General features: G+C 42.4%; 1 protein-coding gene across 4 annotated transcripts in view; it reads right to left on the reverse strand.

The window, feature by feature from the left end:
• Positions 1 to 11,299: 11,299 nt before the first annotated feature.
• LRIG3 (leucine rich repeats and immunoglobulin like domains 3) overlaps positions 11,300 to 26,230 on the reverse strand; it is an 85,309-nt gene continuing 70,378 nt past the window's right edge. For 3 of the 4 annotated variants that reach the window (XM_053258599.1, XM_053258601.1, XM_053258602.1), the window contains 7 exons: positions 22,113 to 22,433; positions 20,671 to 20,952; positions 20,077 to 20,529; positions 19,709 to 19,873; positions 14,549 to 14,689; positions 14,151 to 14,429; positions 11,302 to 12,758 (listed from right to left, as the gene is read on the reverse strand). In XM_053258599.1, the coding sequence (XP_053114574.1) occupies positions 12,511 to 12,758; positions 14,151 to 14,429; positions 14,549 to 14,689; positions 19,709 to 19,873; positions 20,077 to 20,529; positions 20,671 to 20,952; positions 22,113 to 22,433 (1,889 nt within the window). In that variant the 3' untranslated portion in view covers positions 11,302 to 12,510. Of the gene's footprint in view, positions 12,759 to 14,150; positions 14,430 to 14,548; positions 14,690 to 19,708; positions 19,874 to 20,076; positions 20,530 to 20,670; positions 20,953 to 22,112; positions 22,434 to 26,230 lie in introns of all 4 variants that reach the window. The other variant, XM_053258600.1, reaches the window with a different exon arrangement.

Raw genomic sequence — 26,230 nt, forward strand, 5'->3', positions numbered from 1 at the left:
TTGTTCACTTAACTCAACATGTTACAATTTAGTACAGCAGGTGTGCCATTTGCAGAAGGAAATGTTTTGTGAGTAAAATGTTTGCCAGTCACTATTCATTATGGATGTTTTATATATCTCCGAGTGACAGGCTTGATTTATATGAGTTTTCAAGCAAAGTAACATAATTATTCCACCAAGCCTTACTAAATAAATGCTTACATAATAACAAAAAGTAAATTAGATTTGACAACAGCCCATTCTCTTTGTGTTCCTATATCAAAAAAGATATAAAATTTACATTGCACCTTTTGGGCAAGTTTATAAACAGTTTATCCTAGGACAAAACAAAAGTTTTACTTTATCATATGCCTAAGTTTATAAAGAAATAGAGCATCTCTGAAACAGCACCGTCTTGCTTTGCTTCTGCATTTAGATCCATCAGTCATAAATACCCATACCGCAAGGAATTATGGGCTTATTGACCCAGTGGATACAGTCAGATTTTCCATTCCATCTCCGCCACAGGATGGGTTCACATGATTGCCGCCAAATCCATAAGAGCTCTCAGTGGGCATGTTCTCCACTCTCTTGGATCCAAGGTTTGAAGCTGGATGGAGAAAGTTGGTACAATCTTGGGCAGACAGATCAAGAACCACTAGTTGATGGGTTTATATGGCACATCCACCAAAAGTGCATGTTCACCGACAGCCTTTGGTACCAGTTTCTGGACTTGGCAGCAATCATGTGAAGCCACCTATAGACTTATTGTGGTGCTCTCAGTAGTTCATTGCTTTTCAGTCTCAGTTCTTTATATGTAAAATGGTAATAATATAATAGACCTACTTTACAGGAATCTTGTGACAGTAAACACAATAAAAAATCCTTCAAATCCCTAATGCTATATGAATGACAAGTGACAGAATATTGCATAATATTTTGTGAACATGATTGTTGCAATACATTAATTGTGTATTGAATATTATATGATTTGGTATGGTATTGCATTTTATAAAAATGCTCTGGTAGGGCTTTTATCGCCTCAGACCTAATTATCAGTTCAATGTGATGTGCAACCCTACTGTCTTATTTGCTGCTGCACGCTTTCAGCTGGCTCTGTTTGTTTTTCTCTTATTTTTATTATTGACTTTGAATATTTATAGGAACATAGGAAGCTGCCATATACTGAGTCAGGCTATTGGTCCATCTAGCTCAGTATTGTCTACACAGACTGGCAGCAGCTTCTCCAAGGTTGGAGGCAGCCCTATCTTGGAGATGCCAGGGAGGGAACTTTGAACCATCTGCATGCAAGCACGCAGGTGCTCTTTCCAGAGTGGCCCCATCCCCTGAAGGAAATATCTTAAAGTGTTCATGCATGTAGTCTGCCATTAATAAGCAACCAGGACAGGCCCTGCTTAGCAAAGGGTACATCATGCTTGCTACCATAAGACCAGCTCTCCTCCCAATAGTAAGTTGCCTCAAAAAAGCTGATGAGGCAGGATATAAACATAAAATGAGGAAACATGAGCATAATGTTGATGGGGTGGTGGGGTAGATGGGGAGAAATGATGAGTTTGGATATTTTGAAAGTCCATGGGACTGATATGGACCATACAGTCCTGTCCATGGAATTAGAAAGGGAAAGCACCAAGAGTGCACCCATTGTGATGTCCTCTGCAGATATCCTGAAGCCACTCTGGCATGTCCATTCATCACATGGGAGGGACAACTGACCCTCTACTGTTGTGTTGGGGTTCAGGGATGTGAAGCAATAAGTGAGAATACATGTGGCCCTACCTGTGGGAGATGTGGATGCTCCCTTGTGCGTTGGCCACTATGGGCATGGCCCCCTGGGCAGTGCAGTCAGCAGCCATGGGGCCAAACAGGGATGGAGGTGAGAAGCAGAGAACAGAAGGGAAGCTGTGACTGCCATGGGAGGAGGTGCTTTCATGGGCCAGGAGCTCCTCCCCTCACCATGTCAGGCTCTTTTTACGGTATGCCAGACCCCATTTAGGAAGGGAAAGGCTGATTAACAAGACATTGGAAGCAGAGGGCTGGGATTCACTCTGGAACCACAGCCCTGACAAGTGCAGAGACAAGGCTGCAAGAGACCGATGTAAGTGACCAAAACTCTAAACTCTGAGGCCCAACATGGAGGGGTTGGCAATTGGCTCCAAATACAGTCATCTCTCACCAACTGCTAGGGTTCTGTTCTGGCAGAACCTTGCCAAAAAAACAAAAAAAACCCTAAAAAATCACAAAAAAAATCTTGCAATATCACCAAGAGTCACCAAGAAGAATGAATGAGCAATTGAACCTCTGGAAATGTTTTGAACCCTCCAAAATCACTCAAGGGCATTTTAAATTGGCATGGGACAGCAAGGTCTTCAAGGTCACCAAGAAGAATGAGTAGATCGAACCTCTGAACCCCCCCCCCCCATTGTTGAATACCCCACCCCATCACTAAAAAAAATGGCCAACCGTGGATGCAGTTGGGTTGGGTTGCAGTTGGCAAGACCTGTCACAGTTTCCTATTCGCATATTCTCAAAACCGTGGTTGGCAAGGGATGCCTGTACATATTTAAACAAAGATTTGGAGCATGTGTGGAATGGTTACTTGGATAAACAACCCTCTCCACATGATAAAGGGATGTACCAAGAGAACACTGTGATATCTGTGCAGGACGTCATGGCAGGCATGCTCTTGGTGCATCCATTTGCTAATCACATAAGAGGGGGAATATTGTTGCAACAGGCCCAAGCAAAATTTGTTTCCAAGTATTCTTAAGAAAGCCAAGTTATTATGAGCCTAGAGGGAGGAAGTGAAGCTGAGGCACTTTATTGTTTTTATTGGCCAACAAACTGCACAGTGTCTAAAAGGCATTTCCCAATGTGTCATCCACATGGAGCACCTCCTGGCTGCACTAACAGTGGCAACGTACTGGTGATTCCCACACAAGCAGTGGGCCTGAATCCTGCCTAGGTGTGAAACTCACTGCACAGTATCTAATGCTCCCGTTTTCTTATTTATCAACTGCTTCCACCTAAAACACTTCCTTTCAATATCAATCTGCCCTTCCTGCAATCTGCCCTTCCGGGTTATTTCTCATGTGTGTAGTGTTTCCACAGGGTATATCTGAAACCCCTTGGTATATAGGTCCCAGGATGAAAATACAAATATGATAATGTTAACTACTTTATCAGGATTTCTAAAAAAATGGTTGAATAAAGCCATGGAACTAGCCCTGCAGCAAGAGTTCTATACACACATATTTTATTTATGACTTCTTTTCCACCTACGCTGACATGCTGGGAATTTACAACTGTACCAAAAGCATTACAAGTAGTAACCTCAGAAATTCCACATTTTACCAGGTTGCATTATTATGGAGTATTTGTCATGCAGCCAATGCTGTGTCAGTTTTGTAACTGATTTACTGCAGCTTCTGTAAAAATCATGGGGGAAGGGATATGAACATATCCCTGCTTTGGATCCTACTGTTTGAGAGGATTATACTGCTACATATCATTTATGCACAGTCAGAACAAGAAAAAGCAGCACCACACTTACACATTCATAGAAGCTACAAAAAAGCATAACATTTCTAAAAAGAGGAGCTCCTCTTTCAGATATATTTTCCTTTAGTAGCATAAAAGAATTGTTTCTTGGTTGAGGGGTGGGTTGGTAGGTGGTTGAGAGGCAGAAAGCCTACTGAGAGAAATCTCCAAAGCATTCGGTGTGCAGCAGTGATATAGGAAGGTGCTAAAAGGCATCATCTCATACTGTGCAGGAGAAGGCAATGGTAAACCACTCCTGTATTCTACCAAGAAAAGAACATGGCTCTGTGGTCGCCAGGAATTGACAGGGACTCGATGGCACAACCTTTCCTTTCCAAAAACGAACAAGTCCCTCTTTATAATGTGTCATTGGTGATGTTGAGAGAGCACTCTGTTGGTCATTTTGGAACTCTTGGTGGCTTTTGATATTATCAACCATAGTATCCTTCTGGAACATCTGAGGGGGTTGGGAGTGGGAGGCACTGCTTTGTGGTGGTTCCTCTCCTACCTCTCAGGCAGGTTCTGAATGGTGTCTCTTAGAGACTGCTTTTCTTCAAAATCTGAACTTTTCTATGGTGTCCCTCAGGGCTACATATTGTCTCAGATGTTGTTTAACGTCTACATGAAACCGCAGGGAGAGATCATCAGGAGATTTGGTGCAGGGTGTTATCAGCATGCTGATGACACCCAAATCTATTTTTCCATGTCAACATAACCTCCCTAAATGCTTGGAAGCAGTGGTGGGATGAATGAGGGACAACAAACTGAAACGTTTTGGAAGTGCACCTAGGGAGCCAATTACTAAAGGAATTATTTTGGTCTTCTTCTGCCACAGCCTTTAAATTTCAATTTGTAGATCTTTATATTTTGTTATTTTTTTCTATTTCTTTTTCTTCTATTCTGATATCCCCTGGTATTGCTATGTCGATTATTTTAACTTGTTTTTCTTTCTTCTCAACTACAGTTATATCTGGTGTGTTGTATAACTACAGTTATATCTGGCAGATGTTTGTCTGCGAAAGTCTCATAATATTTTTGAATCTTCATTTTCTACAACTTTTTCAATTTTATGGTCCTACCAATCTTTGGCTACAGGTAGCTTGTATTTTTTGCAGATGTTCCAATATATCATCCCAGCTACCTTGTCATGCCTTTGTAGTCAGTCTGTGTGATCTTTTTACAACAGCTGATTAGATGGTCCACTGTTTCATCTGCTTCTTTACAAAGGCGACACTTGCTGTTAGTTACTGATTTTTCAACTTTTGCTCTTATTGCATTTGTTCTTAGTGCCTGTTCTTGTGTAGCCAATATTAAACCCTCTGTTTCTTTCTTCAAGTTGCCATTCATAAGCTATTGCCAGGTCTTGGTGATGTCTGATTTTCCAGTTATATTGTGCAAATATTGACCATGCAGTGGCTTATTTTTCCATTTTTCTGCTCGGTTCTTGACTTGTTCTTTCTTGTAAGCCTGCTTTCTTTCATTGGTGTTTAATAGTTTCTTGTTATTGACCATTTTAAATGCATCTTCTTTACTGTCCTTGATATATTCTTCAAGGCCTCTTTTCTCTTCTTTTACTGTTTGATGGACTTGCAGCATTCCTCTTCCACCTGAGCTGCAAGGGAGGTATAGCCGATCTACATCACTGTGGGAGTGCAGAGCATGATTGATGGTCATGATTTTCCTGGTCTTACGATCTAGCATCTCTAGCTCTGCCTGGGTCCAGTCTATTATTCCTGCAGTTTATACCTGATAATAGGTATAGCCCAGGTGTTTATGGCTTGTATGGTGTTCCCGCCATTGAGTTTGGACCTGAGGATTTTTCTAACTCTCCTGATGTATTCACTTCCAAATTTTCTTTTAACTTCAGTGTGTGTGATGTTATCAGCCTGGAGAATGCCCAAGTATTTGTAATGTTCTTTCTCTTCCAGGTTCTTGATGTTGCTTCCATTGGGAAGCAACTTTATTTCCATTATCATCATCATCATTAAAAAGATAACCGCCTTGGGGTTATCTTTTTAACGAAAGGCGGTATATAAATGCAAAAATAAAATAAAATAAATAAAATAAATCATCATCTTCATCATCATCATTCCATTATCATTATCATTATTATTGACAGCTTTAAAATAAACCCATTTATTCCCCTCAGAAAGCTTGGGAGGCCAAACCTTTTGCTTCTGCTGACTTTAGACACCAATTCAAACTAATAAGCAGTTTGTGAAGATAATGTTCTGGTAAACAGGTAGTTGTTCAGAGCAGCATTATAATTGAGTATTGTACAATCTGTACTGCTTTCATTGGTCTCTAATAATTAATTGGCAGATAATCTTCAACTTATTAAGAGAATTCATCTGCAAATAATATTGAATGAGTTCAAGATTACAAGCACTTTTGAAAATAAGATAGCACAATGCATCTTGTGTAACTGAATTATGTTTGTCTCCTGTGTAGCCAGGAGGCATTCTAGATACAATAGTTGCAGACTAATTTCCTACCTTGCTACACTGTGTGAGCATCAAGTTACAAGCATTCTAATTTCTGCATCATAAGGAAAAACACTGAGACTGAATCCAGATAAGACGGAGGTACTTATCGTGTGGGGTTGAAATTTGGAAGATGTGTTTGATCTGCCTGTTCTGGATGGGGTCAAACTTCCCCAGAAAAAACAGATACACAGTCTGGGGGTGCTTCTGGATCCAAGTCTCTCCCTGGTGAGGCCTTGGCCAGAAGTGTCTTCCCTTCTATCAACTTCAGCCGATACGTCAGCTGCATCCATTTCTTGAGATAAACGACCTCAGACAGTGGTACATATGCTGGTAACCTCCAGAATGGATTACTGCAATGTGCTCTATGTGGGGCTGCCCTTGTATGTAGTCCAGAAACTACAGTTGGTCCAGAATGTGGCAGCCAGGTTGGTCTCTGGGTCATATCGGAGAAACCATGTTACTCCCGTATTGAAGGTGCTACACCAGCTGCCGAAAGGTTTCCGTTCAAAATACAAGGTGCTAGTTGTAAAGTCCTAAACGGCTTGGGCCCTGGGTATATAAGAGAATGTCTTCTTCATCATGAACACCACCACCCATTGAGATCATCAGGAAAGGGCCGGCTGCAGTTGTCACTGGCTCGTCTGGTGGCTACTCGGGAAGGGGCCTTCTCTGCTGCTGCCCAGAAGATTTGCAATGTGCTCCCTGCTGAAACAAGAGCCTCCTCATCTTTGACAACTTTTCAAAAATCTTTAAAGACGCATCTGTTCACCCAGGATTTTAATTAAATACTAGCCGACCCCACACAGAGCATCTGTGCATCAATACACTCCCTCACAACCTCCATCCCCAGTCTCTCCTGCCCGTCCCTCCAATGTCCTGCCCCAGTCTCTCCTGGCCTCCACTGCCGCACCTCCTGCCATCCCCCTGCCACGCCTTCTCTTCAGCCTGCAGGTGGCCTCCTACCGCCTCCCTCCCCACCATTTCGGGTGGCTACCGCCGCCCCTCCTCAGCCCGCCGCCTGGCTTCCTCCCTCCTAGCCATTTTTGGGCAGCCGCCGCAGCTCCTCCTCAGCTTCCTTTTTCCCCACCATTTCCCAGCAGCCGCCGCAGTTCCTCAGCTCTTCGGCTTTGGGGCCAGTGGTTCTCCCTTCCCCAGCACCTTCTCGGCCACCCGGCCACTGCCTCCTCCTCCTCCTCCTCACTGTGGCCGGGCCCATTGCCACCACCGCCTCCATTGCCCCGCAGCCAGGCCCAGCCTCCCCTCCAAAGTCTTCCCACCCAATGCCAGAATTCTCGCAGCATGTCGTGGAAGTTCCACCGCCAAATTCATAAGGACATGCTGGCTAAGAGAAATAAGTATATAGATTGTTTTAATAGTTTTAACATAGTTTTAAAATATTGTTTTAAATTTTTTTAATGGTTTAATGTTTTAACTTTTTCTGTTATTTATATTGTTTTAACTTTTCTGTTGTCATTTATTTTGCTTTGTTGTGAACCACCCAGAGACGTACGTTTTGGGCTGTATTAAAAATATGTTAGATAGATAGATAGATAGATAGATAGATAGATAGATAGATAGATAGAGTTCATGGTTCTCAAACTTTGCATTGCCACTTCAAGAAAAAAAGAAGCCTGGACCCCACCCAAGTGTGAGAAACAAATGCTGTGATGATGTTATCAGGCTCATTGCCATCATTGAATGCATGGTGGTTGGGGCATATCATCAGGAATGGGACAGGCAATGTACACATCCCTTTCCCCATGTCCAGTGAACAGGAGTAACATATAAAAGGGGCTCAATTAACCTTGAGAAGCAGAATTTCAGCTTCTCAGATGCTAAACCAACCACCCAGAAACTTAAGTTTTGTGCAGTATAAAAATGTCAAATAAATAAATAAATAAACCAACAAACCCACACTCTAACAGCACCTCATTATGTAAAGTTAAACATACCTTTTTTCCATATAGTGCACTTAAATCTAAGATATGTTTTTCAGAATGTAATTTTCATTTACACATCAATGAAATTTTATTCAGAATGTAATTTTAATCAAAATTATTTTTTGAGAAAAATTGTAGTATGCTATTTTAGAAATTTTAGGCCACAACTTTCAATAAAGTAGGGGGACAGCAGGGATTAGTAGCTAAACCCTTCAGTGATTCATGTTAAATACTGTTTCTCATGTATTGCCGACTGCAACACCTTCAAACAATTTCCTATGTTCATTTTCAAGTGACTTTGAACACTGATCCTGCAACATTTTAGTTTGCTTTTCTTCCTTGTATTTGCAAAGCCATATTTGATATAGATACCTAGGTTAGAACACTACAGACAATTCAGAGGCCACAATGATTTAGTGAGCAAATCCAATTTAGGATTCCTTGCATTATTGACTAAGAGCTTTATGTCTAACCCAGGAAAAATTAATTTATTTCAAAACACTGTTAATTATCCCCAAATGCCGATATCAATGTCTGTCACCACATAACCACATCTGGCAACAATGAAGACAAATTAACAATAAGACTCGGAAAACCTAGCAATTTGATAAACAAAAGCATGAAAAATCCATTCTGTACGGTGAGACCACCAGTGACTGAAGATGGATTAACTTCCTGTCTCCAATACTAGTGCCGAAATTAAAGAGGGAAATTACAGTGCAATCTGGATACCAGATTCCTGTCGGGGGGTGGGGTAGGGAAAGAGACCCAGGTTTGACTTCAGTAGACAGGGAAAACCTTTTGCTCCAGACTTATCCTCTGATAGATGCTGCCTGTAAAGTTTTTCCCCAACAGCTGCTTTCAATTTAGCTTAAAAGTCTGACAACTATATAAATTTGCCCCTTCAAAGTGTATGAATGTTGAAAAAAAAAGAGTCCTGTAATATTAACCCTCAGGGAGTCACATGGGTTACAGCACATTGCTGACATGAGGATTCACAGCTTTCAAGAACCCTGGACAACTGTACCATTGAAAGCAGATGGGACTGTTTTAATTTCACTTTAATTGCCCTGCAGTACAAAGCTTTGATTTCATTAACCAAATAAAGAAAACCCTAACTTTGATTTGAAATGATTATGTTTGAGGGTTCTCAGATTACACCTGTTGTAGAGCACTTGCAATGAATTGTTCTACTTGACTAAGGAAAATACATCTGTAAGAGCTGAGTCACACATTTAGCAAAGATATGTGGCACTGTTCTCCCGGGACTGTCCATTTCAGAATGAACATAGGGGATTGCTTGCCTGAATGTGCTTCTACACATATCTTGTGTGCCGCTGGAAAGGCTTCTAGCATAGTTTTCTTCCTAACATATTTAGTTTGCTTGTGCAGAAAAGGTCGGGAATGCTTTCAATTAAGTCATCTGCCTTGTGCTGTGCATATGCAGAAGAGGCACAGCAAGTTTCACATGACTTGCCGAATATCTGAATCAACCTTAGTAATTCAGCTACAAGTGGCATATCCAAGATAAAATTGGCCCTGGGCCTAGAATTCAGTCTTGGAAATCTCAGGTTCTTATCGTTTTGTTTTGTTTAAAATTTCTCACCCTTAACACTGGGAAGATTGACTACAGAACTTCCAAGACTCTCTCAGATGTTGGCAGAAGGTATGCATGCAATATTTCCTTTAAAGCTATTTGCCCTCCACCCCCGCTAGATCAAATATATCCAATCTACTTGGTTTGCATAATTTATGCAGGACACAGAACTCCATTTTTCTTGACGTGGAATTTTGATTTATGTAAAAGTTATTGCACTGGGTTGTAAGGAAATGGCAAATTCATTACCAATCAACCAGCTTTAGCGTTAGCTCTAATAATCAATGCTTCTGACATGTAAGGTCTAGACCAGATTAATCTTAAACACTACTGTGTGTCAGCTAGTTAGATCTCCACTGCTTTACTATGCTGAAAGCTAATATGCAACCTTTGGATGGGAGAAAGGCCATTGGTGCTATTCCATTACCATCTGAAAGACTGTATTATGCAACAGAAAGTCTAAGAAACAGCACCGAAGTAGATTAAAACAGGAAATGCATGGAGTACCATTGTAGAAGTTATAACAAACTGCATTTAGAAAGGGAATAGTACAGTGGACCTATGGCTTCTTTCATTCTAGTTGAGGGGGAGGAGAAACATATAGTAACATTAAAGTCACACTCTTCCCACCTTATCGTTTGACCGCTGTATTATAAACAAGAACAAAGGACCAATTGCATACTGATGATCTGCCACATCCAATGATATAGGGCTGGTTCACACTGCCAATTTCTATTGACTGAATGAATTTGAATTGTCACATGCAGTTGTTCTTGGACACATGTGTACATAAAGCAATGCAAGGATGAACAGGCAGTATATGGCCACATAGTAACAATTTCAGCAAGCGCAGCAGCAGTCCTTCCAGCGTCATAATCGCAGGACTAGCTTTTGGATGTACAGCACTGTATTTGTTCACAGCCAGATCACATGCTTTTTAAAAGCATGAGTGTGTATCCAGAACGGTGGAAAAAAATGACACCAAGAACCAGCCCTTAGTACCTTTATGTGCCAGAAGAAACATAACCATGATTTTTCTAACTAAACAACTTGAGAATGGCATACTAAGAGACTCTTTCTTTGCTTATTATGGTGTTTAAGAAATAGCCAAAGGGACAGTATTGCCCTATCAGGTGAGAAAGATCGTATCAAGAAGCATTCTCTGCAATTTCTTTGCAGTCATAAAACCTTCTCCCTTTGGAGCTCTGCTCACACCCTAGCCTGGCGATGAGTGTTGTGAAATATCCTTATTGGTATAAACTTCTTAAGGCACTGTAGATTAGTTCCAGATTTACTGAGATTTTAACTCCTGTTTATCATTTGTGCAAATTTCAAATCTTTGAGAGACTGCTATATTGCTATTTGCTATACCATGGCAAACCATTGGTCTATCTATCCCAGTATGGTTTAGTCCCACTTGTAGCAACTTTTGAGGGACTCAGGTAGGGGCCTTATCCAGCCCTATCCAAGACCCTTTAATTGGATGCTAGGGATTAACAAGGACTTTCTACACACAAAGCATGTTCTCTGCCACTGAGCTACAGCCCCTTCTCAAAATGAGCCTTTGTGAATGGCTGGGACCGGAATTCAAAAATTAAACGAACACCTAGCTCAGTGGTTTTTAACATGTCCACCAGACGTTGCTGAACTACAACTCCCAGCATCCCCAGCCTCGATGTAATGTATTGTGGCTGGGGATGCTGGCAGTTTTAGTTCAGCAACATCTGGCAAATGCCCAAGTGAAGAACCACTGAGCTAGAGGAATGTCTAAGAAAATGTTATGCCTATGTACATTTGTTCAGCTGTGCAGCCAATTATTCAAATGAGGCATGATCTCAAGACTCATACATACAGATAAACGCTACATATGACTGTAGTATTCTTATATTTAATAAGTCCTTGTATATACAAAGCTCTGCTTTCAATTTGGACTTGCTGGATTGCAGCCACTACAAGTATGTGCTGGCAGGATTGCAAAGTGTTGTGACTAAGAAATCCTGGCTAACGTCCTCTGCAAAAAAACCTCAACTGGTGAGAGAGGCTCCAATGCTGCTGCACAGCAAAGCATGTTAGTGCTTGGGCAGTGGTGGGCACAACTGGAAATAATGAGAATAGCATCACTGCTGCAATTGCACAGTGCTTAGTAGGCATGGGGCAGCCAGCCCCTGCAATAGTGCTGATGAGCCTTGGAGAGTCATGAAGCCGCATGGGCATCCCTTGTGCCTTTTGGAGTTTCTCTGTGGATAATGTGAGGCCCTGTCTCTAACTTGGCCCTGGAGAACCATAATCAACACTGGTAAGATTGTGTAATAAAAAGTAATAGATAATGATATCAACAATGAGGAGTTGACCTGTACGTGTTCTTGAGCACATATTTGATAATCTGCTGCAAACAAATGGGTAGAATAGGAAAAAAAAACCCTACACAATCAGTTTTTTTCCATTTCTCTGAACATGAACCCAGCTGCATTCTTGATTTATTACAGTGCTTTAAAAGCACAAGGCAGCCCAATTTATTGAAAAGTGTGATGTGCAAAGACAATCATGTTGCCTGCTTGTAACATGGAATGTCCATTTCAAAAACACACTAGAAACAATAATGTACATGTGTGGATATTAGAACACAAACACCCATGTCAATAAAATGAAGTCTATCTTAATAATGCATAGTTATTCACACCATTGCTTTACAAAAAGGTATCATTTGGTTAAAAAAACAACCCTAAAAATAATTAGACATTAAAACTATAAGGAATGTATAATCTGCATAAAATTGTATAATGTTTTGGCAATAAAACTGTGTCCATATAAAATGTATTTCTTTTATTGAGTCATATCTCCATTTAAAAAAAAAAAACCACCAGTATTTTTTTCCTTTTATTTTTTAAATAAAATGTCCACGTTGAGGTAGTATATTCTTTGGTTCATAAATCAGCTGAACTAAAAGCAGCTATGTATCCAAGTCAGAAAAGTGAAAAGTAGGAGTCCTAAAACTTTCAATGGCCTGTCTGTAAATACAGGTGCTATTGTCCCCTTCAGGAAATGTCCTGCACGTTCTATTATCCGCCTCAGACTCTGAATCAAAGTCAAATGATTCACAAGGATAACTTTGGGAAGCTTTTGGCTGCCAGACTGATGGCTGTCTGCCGCTTGTGAAGGAATCAAGCTGGTGTCTCCATATAGGTTTTCCAAATGTTCCTGGGGGAAGAGGAGGAGGAAGAGAGAGAGAGAGAGAGCGAGAGAGAGAAACATATATTTAATTAACTGTTCTATATATTAAGAAGTTGTTTTGGTAAGAACTAATGTACCTACTTTCCTTTCACTATAATCTGAACTGATAATTACCATCCTCATGAGTTAGCTTACTTAAGCCTTAAACGTTCACACATCCGTCATCTTGAACTGGGTAGATGACATCACCACAAACTACGCTCTTGAGTCATGTGTCACCCACTACAACCATACAAAATTTGGTTCAAATCAGTTAGCCAGTCCACAGGTTAGCCCACTTGTGCCTCAACTGTTCACGTGAGGTGGATGACATTGAACTGAGGTGGATCACATCATTACAAACTATGCCACTGAGGTGTCCCTCTGTATGCCAAATTGGTTCATATTGGTCCGGGCATTGTGAAGTTAAGGGGAAGGGGGAACACATATATTGACACATGAACGTGTGTGTGTGTGTGTGTGTGTGTGTGTCTGCGCGCACACACACACTGCTGGGTGATCTCATAAGCTTTCCTTAAGTAAAAGTAAAATTATGAGTGATCTCATAAGCTTTCCTTAAGTAAAATAGGCTAAAAATTGGGAGAAAAAAAGATACATCTATAAAAAACAAAACCAACAACATATTCTCCAGTGTTATTTGCCTTTGTAGCTTCAACTTTTGATATCATTACTGCTGAAGTGTGATAATCTTGACATTAAAAGCATGTTTAAAATAGTAAACTGCCTCAGTCCAACTAGGGACTATACACATATGGAAACATGAATCTGTATACATCTCTAGGTGAATGGAGAACTTTATATGTAAATAGGTGTTTCCCAACCCTGATATTGCAATCAAGGCTGTGCATAAGTAGCCAAATAAAAAAAACCTGCTGTTCAGGAAAGGATTGCTGGATTCAGTCTGTTTTCCTGAAAAATGGTTGATAAGTGGGATTCCAGCTTCTCTTGAGCTCTGTTTACATATACATGCACACAGATATTTGTACACATGTGCATGTTTTGTGTGAATGACTGTACATTCATTAATTTTAAAAGAGGCCCCTTAATATGCAGGGTAAAACAGGATATGTACTGCTATTATGAGTATATGCTCACATGAGTATAGCTGCTCATTTTTCTTTACCTCCTTTCCTCCATAGCTTAAATCTAAGTTTTAGTTAGATTAGCAGATAATTTCTGCTATACCATGAATGAACAAGTCAGAACTTTTGATAACAGTTCTGTTTACTTCAGCCAAAGGATGAAAGGAATGCTATGTCTGCACAACACAGTTTATACCTATGTTTCAATAGAACCAAATCAACAATGTATTCATTCACAGGCATCATCTGCAGAATTTAGTCAATAGTTAAAACCTACCCATAAAAGTGCTACTTGTATTAACAGAGCACAGTTCCTGATTCCTTTTATAATCACACGGGTCCAAGTCTAGATGCAAGCTTTTTCTTCTTCCTCTTTCTTCACTTTGAGTGCAATTGGAGGGAAGCAATTTACTACTTGGCATGTGCATTGCAGAAATGCTGATATATTGGTCAAAAGGATCCTCAGATGGGTGGGGATGTGGGTAACATTCCTTTTTCTTTACGCAGTTGGAATCGTAAAGGTCCACGCAAGCTGTTCTTTGTTCTGAGCTGCAGCCTTAAACAAACAAAACAAAACAAAACTTGATTGGATTACTACAATTACTCTCAAAAGTTTGTTTTTTTTTTTTTAAATTGAATAGGTAGTTTTGAATCTATATATAAAATATTGATTACCTGGGTATACTTCAAACATATCTGGGTTACATATATTCCCTTTCAAATATATACTTCCTGAAGTTCCCAGATAATGGCATAAAAATGGATCCGTTACAGCTTCCAGGTCATTTTCACTACAAGTATCTATATGACAAATTCCTTTAAAACAGAGATGGCACACATCAACGAATGGTCTTGTTTTATTCTTGGCTTGTTTCTTATATATGAAGATTTATAAAAAATCTCTATGTGTAGATGAGTCTTTTGAGAAATTCAAAGGAGCAGCTATTTTGATTAAATCAGTATTAGATACTATACTATTAGTATGGATTCTGCTCTTTTTTTATTTTGCTGTTTTTGTTATTAAAACATTACCCATACAATGTATGAATTAGACATAAAACCAAAATCATTCCTCATCCCTGACCCCCATAACCCTAAAACATACTCCTGGTCTCACTTTCTAACAGCATTTCGGGCTTTGTTTTGGGTTATTTGCTTTTTGGTTTTTTATCACCAATTTTATTACTCACACATGCCAACCACAATGGGGAAACTATGAGTCAAAAACAGAACAAAGGAAGAAAGGAGGAGGAGAGGAGAGCAGACTATATGCAACTGCCAGATTTCTTCAGACCACAGGACATACATTTTGTCATTGTCTAAACATCTCAAGGAACTCCCCCTCACTCCCATATTCCCTAATATTATTTATTATTTATTTATTTATTGCATTTTTATACCGCCCCTCCCAATTTGGCCTAGGGCGGTTTACAAACAAAACAAAAACAGTCAAAATCAGTCAACAACAAAAACAAAAATCCTAAAATACCATAAAACAATCGGTTTTTAAAAAAAATTAAGACCCAGTACATTAAAAACCCCTTACAACAATTTAAAAACCCTGGAAGGCCAGGCCAAACAGTCTTAAGGGCTCTCTTGAAGGTCAATAAAGAGTTCAAATTTGCAGGGAGTGCATTCCACAGCCCAGGATCAGCTACAGAGAAGGCCCGCCTCTGAGTCGCCAACAGACGTACCAGTGGTAACTGGAGACGGACCTCCTCAGATGACCTTAATGTGCAGTGGGGATCATGCAGAAGGCGGCACTCTCTGAGGTAACCTGGATCTAAGCTATTTAGGGCTTTAAATAGTGATGAGTCCGAGCCATTCTAAAGGCCTCCGAACTGTCCGCACTGGACCGGACCTGGCCGGTTCGGGTGGAGGGGGTAGCTTTAAGGGCGGGGAGGGTTTACTTACCCCTCCTGCCGCTTTGCCCCCTCCAGCGCCCATATTGCTTGTAAGAATTGGGGCAGCAGGAGACCTCCCCGCCGCCCCTTCCTCCTCCTCCTCAATGCCGCCCGCCTCCAGGACGGGGTGGGCGTGCGCTCGGCTTCCCTTTGAAAATATCCAGAAGATGCTGAGGGACTCACGGTTTAATAATGCTGCCAATGTATTAAGCTGGAACAGAAGCCGGCACAGCACCGAGCCGGCCTCCGCTCCGGCGGCTCCCCCATCCTGAGCAGCAGCCACTGAAAAAAGCTCCGTCAGTGAGGACATGCCGACGCGCCGCGGCAACCCTCACTTCCGGCTTCCATGCGACTCCCCGCCCCCGCATACAGAGTGGCTTGCCACGGAGCTTTTTTCAGTGGCTGCTGCTCAGGATGGGGGAGCCGCCGGAGCGGAGGCCGGCTCGGTGCTGTGCCGGCTTCTGTTCCAGCTTAATACATTGGCAGCATTATTAAACCGTGAGTCCCTCAGCATCTTCTGGATCTTTTCAAAGGGAAGCCGAGCGCGCACCCACCCCATCCTGGAGGCGGGTGGCATTGAGGAGGAGGAGGAAGGGGCGGCGGGGAGGTCTCCTGCTGCCCCAATTCTTACAAGCAATACGGGCGCTGGAGGGGGCAAAGCAGCGGGAGGGGTAAGTAAACCCTCCCCGCCCTTAAAGGGAGACCCCCCTTCGGTGCCGGTCCGGACTGCTCCGGACCATGCACATCCCTAGCTTTAAAGGTAATAACCAGCACTGTGTATTTTGCCCGGAAACATATCAGCAGCCAGTGTAACTGTTTCAAGACAGGCATAATATGGTCTCTCCGAGTTGCCCTAGAGACCAATCTGGCTCCTGCATTTTGAACTAACTGAAGTTTCCAAACAACGTACAAAGGCAGCCCCATGTAGAACGCATTGCAGTAGTCGAGCCGGGAGGTTACCAGCTGGTGCACCACTGTTTTGAGGTTGTCCTCTTCAAGGAATGGACGCAGCTGTCGAATCAGCTGAAGCTGATAGAAGGCACTCCTGGCCATGGCCTCCACCTGAGATACCAGAGTGAGGCCTGGTTCCAGTAGTACTCCCAAGCTGCATACCTGCTCCTTTTGGGGGAGTGTAACCCCATCCAGCACAGGGAGAACTAACTCATCCCTCAGATTCTGAGCCCCTACAATGAGCACCTCCGTCTTGCTTGGATTCAGCTTCAATTTGTTATCCCTCATTGAGTCCATTACTGCCTGTAGACAAGCATTTAGGGAATGAACACCATTGCCTGATGATGCAGATGAAAAAGAAGTAGATTTGGGTGTCATCAGCATACTGAGGACACCCAGCACCAAAACTCCTGATGACCTCACCCAGCAGTTTCATGTAGGTATTAAAAAACATTGGTGACAGAATGGAGCCCTGGGGGACTCCATATAACATCTCCCATTTTGAGGATCAACTGTCACCAAGCTCCACCATCTGGAATCTACCCAAGAGATAGGAGCGGAACCACTGCAAAGCAGTGCTTCCTAACCCAGAAGGATACCATGGTCGATGGTATCGAACGCCGCCAAGAGATCCAAGAGAATCAACAGAGTCACACTCCCTCTGTTGATTCCCCGGTAAAGGTCATCCATAAGGCCAACCAAGGCCGACTCAACCCCATAGCCTGTTCTAAAGCCAGTTTGAAATGGGTCTAGATAACCAGTTTCCTCCAAAACCGCCTGGAGTTGGTCAGCCACCACCCTCTCAATCACCTTGCCCAACCAAGGGAGATTGGAGAGTGGCCTATAACTATCCATCGCTGAGGGATCCAAGGAAGGCTTCTTAAGAAGAGGTCTAACTACTGTCTCCTTCAAACATGGAGGTACCCTACCCTCCCTCAGTGATGCATTTATGATATTAACTAGGCCCCCTCTAACAACAATCTCCCTGCTAGATCGAAGCAGCCAAGTCGGGCAAGGGTCCAGAGAACAAGTGGTTGGCCGCACTGCCCCAAGCAGTGCTCAGGGTATCCCGATTTGTGATATGTGATTTTTAATTCAGCTGCCTCATCAATCAGGCCGAGTGTCCACTGCTCATGTTTGGAGGACTCAGATTTTCAACACAGCACCAACAAATGCTTTGCTGTCAATGATGCCTGAAGGAATCAAAGTTGTTTCCAACAGGTATTTCCCACTCCAGTGCAATGCATGCAAGAACAGCAGTATGGGACTAAAAGAGTAGGAAGTACTGAGAACCAAAATGATGTTTGTCAATACATTCCTTTAGAAGAGAAGTATTATAGTGCACTCCACAGAAGGTCCTCTGCTGACTCTGTACACCTCTAGCATCTACCATCATCAGTAATTCCTCTCAATGGTCTTAAAAATATATATATATTATTAGCTGGAAGTGCAGTGCAGGGAAGAGATCTCAACTGAAAGTGCAGCTTTCCACTGGAAACATAAGACCACATTCTCCAGAACAGCAAGTGTGTCCTTTCGCATTTAGTATGTATGTCCTCTAACAACTGGCCTAAAGATTTTTTTCAGTTTCAGTGGCTCCCATCCTTTTAGTTGTTGACACTGCCCATCCTGCTTCAGACACTGGCTATAGTTCAAAAAGCCTCTTTAGGTGCAACTCAATTGTGTAGAACTCTGAATGCAGTGGGACATCTCAGCATTCTGTAAAAACTCAAGTTTCAAACACCCCAAGTTTCAGTAGCAGCTTGTCAAAGCTATGTGGGAAATTGCTAAGAGCCTTTTCCCCCCCTCCTTGCACCCCACTCTTTAAATGGGGTTTGTTCCATGACTATCTAGACCATGATCTGTGAGTGAGAACCAAATATTCTTTTCTTTTGGCAGCAAATGTTTGGGCCCAATATTGCCTGGAACCAGTCATGTTTGTGGAGAGGAAACCATAATGTTTCCTCTCCACATGAGCACATTTATTTTGTACGCACACAAGATCTCCACTCACTGGTGAGACCTAGAGCATGGGCAGGCCAAAAGGATTCTGCTAGCTTTTTCTAAGAGATTCAGATGATTAAAAAAAAAATCTGTGGGAAAGGATATTTATCCTACAAAATGAATTATAGAGAACAGTGAAGACAGACTTAGCTTAAAAAAAAAAAAAAAGGAGACTTAAGAGGACACCAACCCATAACAGAAATCTCTCTTAGTTGTTGAGGAAAAGAGGGAACAGAACTTCTCTGTTAGCAGCAGGGGCCTCAGCTGGCTTTCTTGCCCAAGGCACTTGTAAGTTATCTGCAGACTATTACTGTCACTGACCTGTGGCTGAAAAACTGAATCTAGCTAGAAAATGTACATAAAAGAAAATGCATCTCTAAGGCATTTCCTGGAAGCGCTACTCATCTGAACACAAAATATGGAAGTGCATCTGTTTGAGGAATATCTGAGAATAGGTTGTTCTAAAATGAAAAACATTCAGACATCCCAATACTCCCCAGGACTGCAGTTAAGGACATTAGGGATATGCATATGTGGCTCGGGCAGCTGCCGGTGGGGCGTGGAGTTATTCCGTTAAAAAACAGGTAAGGAGCTTCTGACCTGCTAGTTTGCACTCTTGTCTCTTTTCCACTGGCAGCAGCCACTCTCCAAAAGGCCGTGTCTAGCTGTGGCGCTGTTCCCTGCAGCCTCTGTGCAGTGAAGGCTGCAGGGAACAGTGCCACAGCCGTATGTGCAGCTTTTTGGAGGGTAGCTGCTCCAGTGGAAAAGCAGCAGGGCAGGGACGAGCAGGCAAGGAGCAATTTTAAGGAACCGCTCCCCACCCCATGGAACCATTTCAAATGCTAGTGCCCCAGCTAGTTTGGTGCTTCCCAGAGGCACCGCCAAACTGGCTTGTGCACATCCCTAGTGGTTGCATACCAGGCATTCATTCATTCATTCATTTAATACAATCCACTTTGAATGTTTAAAGGCTTACCATTGCTATCTCTTTGTTGCAAGAAATATCCTCCCACAGATGATGACGACGACACAAAATGATGTTGGCTTCCATTCTCTGATGACCCATATCCATCTTGTCTTTCAGCTAGAGTCCCTTGGGATGACAGATAACTTGGAATGTCAGCAGGCAGGTTTGTCTCATCTGTGATTAAGCAAAAGCACGCATAAGGCTATCACTGTGCAGTATCTTTAAGCTAGCAAGTGACACAGCGCTGATTCTGAAATGTTATGCACTCTTCTGAATTTGAGTCAAGAGACACACATATTTCTGGAAGAAAACTGCTGTAGGGTAACCACAAACATACTGGAGTGGGCTCTGCCAGTGCCAAGTTTCAGTTTACACACCTGTGTTTGTGATGCTGCAATCTTCATTTCTTCTTCTTGTGTGGTATATGATGACCACCCACACAAGGGAAGTGCCCACCACACAGCATACCACAGCTATGATCACAACGCCCACTGTGGCCCATCCATCCTCATCCAAAGATGGAGCAGCATTCGGAGGAGAATCACAAGTAGGTGTGGGAATTACATTAAGGCGAATGTTGCCTCTCTCCGTTCCAAGAGTATTGGACATTTCACATGTGTACTTTCCAGCATCCTCAAAGTCTGTGTCCACAATGATAAGCAACTGATTTGCAGCAGCAAAGAAATGCCTCTCTGTCACCGCTAAAGTGCTGTCATCTTTGGTCCAGTTAAGTCGAGGTGGAGGGCTACCACCAGCGATACACTGCAAGACTGCAGTTTCACCTTTTGTCACAGTTCGGTCCAACAAAGGCCTCAAAAACGAGGGTGTTTCTGAAGAGCAAGCAAAATATTATTAGCTCTACAAAGGCAGAAAGCGTCCACAGATTTAATAATCTGAATCTGTTAAAAAATTAATTTAATCATCTGACCCACCAACACCCATATTCATTACATAGTTACATTTAAGCTCACCTAATACTGTTAGCGTTGCATTAGCTGAAATACTCCCAGCAGTATTTTGAGCTGTGCAGCTGTAAACGCCAGTGTCTTCAATTTCGACATCCACAATAAAGAACACATCATCCTCAGGCATCACATGCATGCGTCTCTTGCGTGCTGCAGGGAAATCAGTGCCACCATCTTTCTGCCATGCAATCTGGGGCACAGGGTGACCTACAGCAGCACATTCTAGTCGAGCTGTTGCTCCTGCACGAATGGTAAGGTCCATGGGCATTTTGGTAAATGAAGGAAGCACTGCATAAAATACAAGAAATATCAAAAATCAAAATCAAAATCCCTGGTGGCTAGGGAGAGTTAGGTGGAAGGCAGGAACCTTCCACCACCACCACCACCACCACCCTTCCCCCTCCCCCACATGAGCAGACTGTTGCTAGAGCTCCACCACAGCGTGCACCCACACAACCAGTGCGGCAGAGCTGAATACATAGGAGATCTGGAGGAAGAAGTCCTCCAGTACCCCACAATGCATTGCACAGGAAACCAAGAGGCTTCCGGTCACAATGCTGCAGCTCCTGGCTTCCTGGATGCTCTTTAAGTGGCATTCTGTGATTCTTAGGGAGCTGGGCTGCAGAACACAGGCCTGATCACACACACGAATGGAGCTTGTATAGTTAGATGGGGTTTTGGCCCTTTAATCTTAGTTAATGAGTAGACTAGCTCTTGAGCAGTGGTGTGAAAGCAGGTTCCGAGGCTCTACAAGAGCATCACACACAGGTTTTCCTGCTCCTGCCCTGCTGCAGCTGGTCATGAGAACGACCTTTGTAGATGCTGCCACTTTAATGTGTTTTTGCTAAGAGCCAATGTATGGCATTGTATTTTGTTTTATTGCTTTTTTACCCCCATTTTTATATAAATAGTTCTTGAATAGCAATTGAGCAACTATAACATAAATTTATGGAAATAACTGAACTAAATAATGTATAAAAATTTCTGATGTACTAACATTGGGGAAACACTTTTAATGGGTTCATTTGGGAAAAGACTGTATATGTTCAGTCTTTGCTCTGTGGTTGATACTTAGCTTTACTCTATGTTTCTAAAAACTTTCTTAAATGAAAGCTTTGTTTATTTCACACTTGTTCATTTCACACAGAACACAATTTTTCATAAGTGTGATCCCTATTTTTCTATTTCAATCCACAGTCTTCTGTATTTTAAAGCTCTTCAACCTTTAAGGCTATAGCTTACATCTAAAATTATACCTGTGTAAATCTAACTCACTTCTATGCATATGACTTTTGCACTTGTGAAATAAAAAAGTGTTCCCCAGTTTAGCCATATGGTCAAAAATTAGCCAATAGTACCTAAACACCTATTATCCAATATCCTAGTGAAGCTTTTGGATGAAATTTTGTATCACATATTTTTGTTTAGCAAAATACCAGGGCACTTACTGTTCACTGTAAGTTTAGCTTTGACAGAGTAGGAAGAGCCAAAGTGATTTGAAATAACACACTGGTATTTCCCTTCATTGCTGAATTCAACATTGCGTAGCCTAAGAATCGTGGTGTATTCCATCACTTCACCGCCTTGTGCCCTGAGATGTGCATAATTCTCCATTTCGGCATCAGGCAACAATTCATTGTCCTTCTTCCACGCAAAAGTCATTGGGGAATCACTGCTGCTAGCAGCTGAACATATAAAACTCAAATTAGAGCCTTTGATTGCTGATTGGGTTTCAGGTTGGACTGTTATCTGTGGCTTTGGAAAATCATCTGTAAATGTGTGGGAGAGCAAAACATGAATTGCAAAAATAAGGTCACGTTATTTCTTTTTAAAGAAGAAAGATGATAGCGAGAGATCAGACTTGTAAGCCTTTTATTATATCTTTGACAGACTAACAATCATATGGGTAAAAATATATTTGCAAGTAGCGTACTTTGGGGGACTCTTTAAACAAACAGTGTCTGTTGTGGTAAAACCATGCATAGACTGCACTTTTTAGATGGTAGGTAGACAATTCAAGGACATGCTTATCCTAGAGAAACAAAACCAAAAAACAAAACACCACAACCCAGCACATAGTAAAACTAGCACAACAGGGAGAAGGGTTATGTATTTGTTTCCTGCCGCCTTTCCATTTTAAAACCTTCAAGATGGCTTACAATTAACAAAGCTATTAACAATAGAATCTAAGTAACTTTCTTTTTAAAAAAAATCAACTATCATATCGAATTTAAAAAGAAACAGCAGCAGCAAAGAGAAGCCAAACATCATTTACATAATACTGGAGAAAATAAAACAGTCTGGAGCCTAAAAGAGTCAGTGCCAAAAAATGGACGGACCACCATCTGGTTAAGGTTGGACTTGCAACCGCTTTCCACTTTCGCAGGGGCGAGGGGCCTATTAGAATGGTCCGCCTGAAGAGGTTACTGGATCCGGTAGGATTCCAAGAAGCCTTGCAGGGATTTAATGTTGGCTCTGCTGGTGATCCTGTTGATGCCCTGGTTGAGAACTGGAACAACTTGCTCACCAGAGCAGTAGACACAATTGCTCCTAAGCGTCCCCTCCGACCTGCTTCAAAATTGGCCCCTTGGTATACGGAAGCTCTACGGGGACTGAAGTGGCAAGGGAGCGACTGGAGCGCAAGTGGAGAAAAACTCGACTCGAATCCAACAGATTACGACATGGAGCACATTTAAAGATCTATGCTCAGGCAATATGTGTGGCAACGAGGCGGTTCTTTTCTGCCCGTATTGCCTCTGCGAGTTCACATCCAGTGGAGTTGTTCAGGGTTGTGAGGGGACTAGTATCTGCTCCCTTTCCCTTGAACCAGAATTTGGAGGCATCAGTTACCCACTGTGGTGTGTTTAATGAATTTTTCGCAGACAAAATCTCTCGGATTCGGGCCGACCTAGATGGAGACTCCACAATTAATTTGATGTCTGAACTGGAGGTGTCCGACAACTCCTCTTATACGATTCGACTGGATCAATTTCAGTTTGTGACTCCTGATGATGTGGACAAGCTGCTTGGAGCGGTGAGGCCTACCACTTGTCCTCTTGACCCTTGTCCAACATGGCTTGTTCTATCTAGCAGGGAGGCTGTTGTAGGCGGCCTGGTAGAAATCATAAATGCTTTTCTGAGGGAGGGCAGGATGCCTCCTTGTCTTAAGGAGGCAATTATTAGACCTCTTCTAAAGAAGCCTGCGTTAGATCCCACAAAGTTGAGCAATTATAGGCCAGTTTCCAATCTCCCATGGCTGGGCAAGGTAATTGAGAGGGTGGTGGCCTCTCAGCTCCAGGCGGTCTTGGAGGAAACTGATTATCTAGACCCATTTCAAACTGGTTTTCGGGCGGGCTATGGGGTGGAGACTGCCTTGGTCGGCCTGATGGATGATCTCCAATTGGCAATTGACAGAGGAAGTGTGACTCTGTTGGTCCTCTTGGATCTCTCGGCGGCTTTCGATACTATCAACCATAGTATCCTTCTGGAACTTCTGAGGGGGTTGGGAGGCACTGTTTTACAGTGGTTCCGTTCCTACCTCTCGGACAGATTCCAGATGGTGTTGATTGGAGATTGTTGCTCTTCAAAATCTGACCTTAAGTATGGTGTCCCTCAAGGCTTCATACTCTCTCCAATGCTTTTTAACATCTACATGAAACCGCTGGGAGAGATCATCAGGGGATTTGGAACTGGGTGTTACCAATATGCTGATGACACCCAGATCTACTTCTCCATGTCAACTTCTTCAGGAGCTGGCATATCCTCCCTAAATGCCTGCCTGGAAGCAGTAATGGGCTGGATGAGGGAGAATAAACTGAAGCTGAATCCAGATAAGACAGAGGTACTTATTGTGCGGGGTCGGAACTCTAGAGACGATTTTGATCTGCCTGTTCTAGACGGGGTCACACTTCCCCAAAAGGAACAGGTTCGCAGTCTGGGAGTACTTCTGGATCAACATCTCTCCTTGGTTTCTCAGGTTGAGGCGGTGGCCAGGGGTGCCTTCTATCAGCTCTGGCTGATACGCCAGCTGCGCCCGTTACTCGAGATCAATGACCTCAAAACAGTGGTACATTTGTTGGTAACCTCCAGACTGGACTTCTGTAATGCGTTCTATGTGGGGCTGCCTTTGTATGTAGTCCAGAAATTTCAGTTGGTACAGAATGCGGCAGCCAGGTTGGTCTCTGGGTCATCTCGGAGAGACCACATTACTCCTTTGTTGATGGAGTTACACTGGCTGCCAATAGGTTTCCGGGCAAAATACAAAGTGCTAGTTAGAACTTATAAAGCCCTAAACGGCTTAGGCCCTGGGTATTTAAGAGAGTGTCTTCTTCGCTATGAGCCCCACCGGCCATTGAGGTCACTTGAGGAGGTCCGTCTCCAGTTGCCACCAATTCGTTGGTGGCTACACAGAGACGGGCCTTCTCAGCTGCTGCCCCAAGATTGTGGAATGCGCTCCCTGCTGAGATACGATCCTCCCCATCTCTGGCAATTTTCAGAAAACACCTGAAAACACATCTTTTCAACCAGGTTTTCTCAGCTTTTTAAAACTTGTTTTAAATTGTTCTGATTATTTAATTGTTGTTTTATGATGTTTTTAATTGTTAATCATTGTTTTATGCTTTATAATTTTTGTTTTAATTATTAACTGATTTTAATGGTGTTTTAATGTAAACCGCCCTGAGCCTTTTGGAGGGGCGGTATAAAAGTTTAAATAAATAAATAAATAAATAAATGTATGTTTCTGTGGATGATGTTTGACAGATCGGCTGCAGAAAAGACCCCAGCCCCTGAATAACTTCTGAAGGGAGGGGGCATCTGGAGAAGGAATGTGTAAAATATTTTGAGCTAGAAACATTTCGACTCGAAACAGGCAATTTTGAGTGTTTCAAGCTTGAAACAGAACACCCTTAAAATAAAGAGCCTGTTTTGAGCTCAAAACAGAACAATCTCATTTTGATCTAAATGTTTTGAGTGTTATGAGCACCATTTTGGAGGCCTGTTTTTCCCTTGCTGATTGGCTTTCTGACACTGGCTTCCGATTGGCTTATGATCTCCTTGCTTCTTGATTGGCTTCTCATACAAATCAAGTGTTGTCAAGGGCAACTGTGCCCCCACTGGCTGGGGGGAGGGAAAAGGGGAGACAAAAAGGAGTGAATTTCAAAATGTATTCAAAGGGACTGGCAGTGGATTCTGGGTCAGTGATTCTTTTTTGTCCATTTTTTGACTGTGATTGGAAAAAAATGTGTTCTGTGTTGGGAGCAGCAGATTCCTTTAACTGTAGAGTTTTACAAGGCAGACTTGCAAAATGCATTACAAATTGCAATGCAAAACTTGTCATGTACACTCTGTGAGTGCAGCGTGTTCTGGCCATAAGGAACAATGGGGAAACTTGAAACACCCCATTGTTCCCCTTGAAACACCCCATTGTTCCCCATGGGCAGGGGTGGATTACACTAATTATTATTATTATATCTTGTTTACACAGTCAGACAGGTGTTATTGACTGGTTTGTTTTATCCAGACATTGAGTCCTTCCCAAGGACCTAGGATGGCTGAATTTTATTGT

Source organism: Hemicordylus capensis, chromosome 5, assembly GCF_027244095.1.
Source record: "Hemicordylus capensis ecotype Gifberg chromosome 5, rHemCap1.1.pri, whole genome shotgun sequence".
Classification (NCBI taxonomy): Eukaryota; Metazoa; Chordata; class Lepidosauria; order Squamata; family Cordylidae; genus Hemicordylus; species Hemicordylus capensis.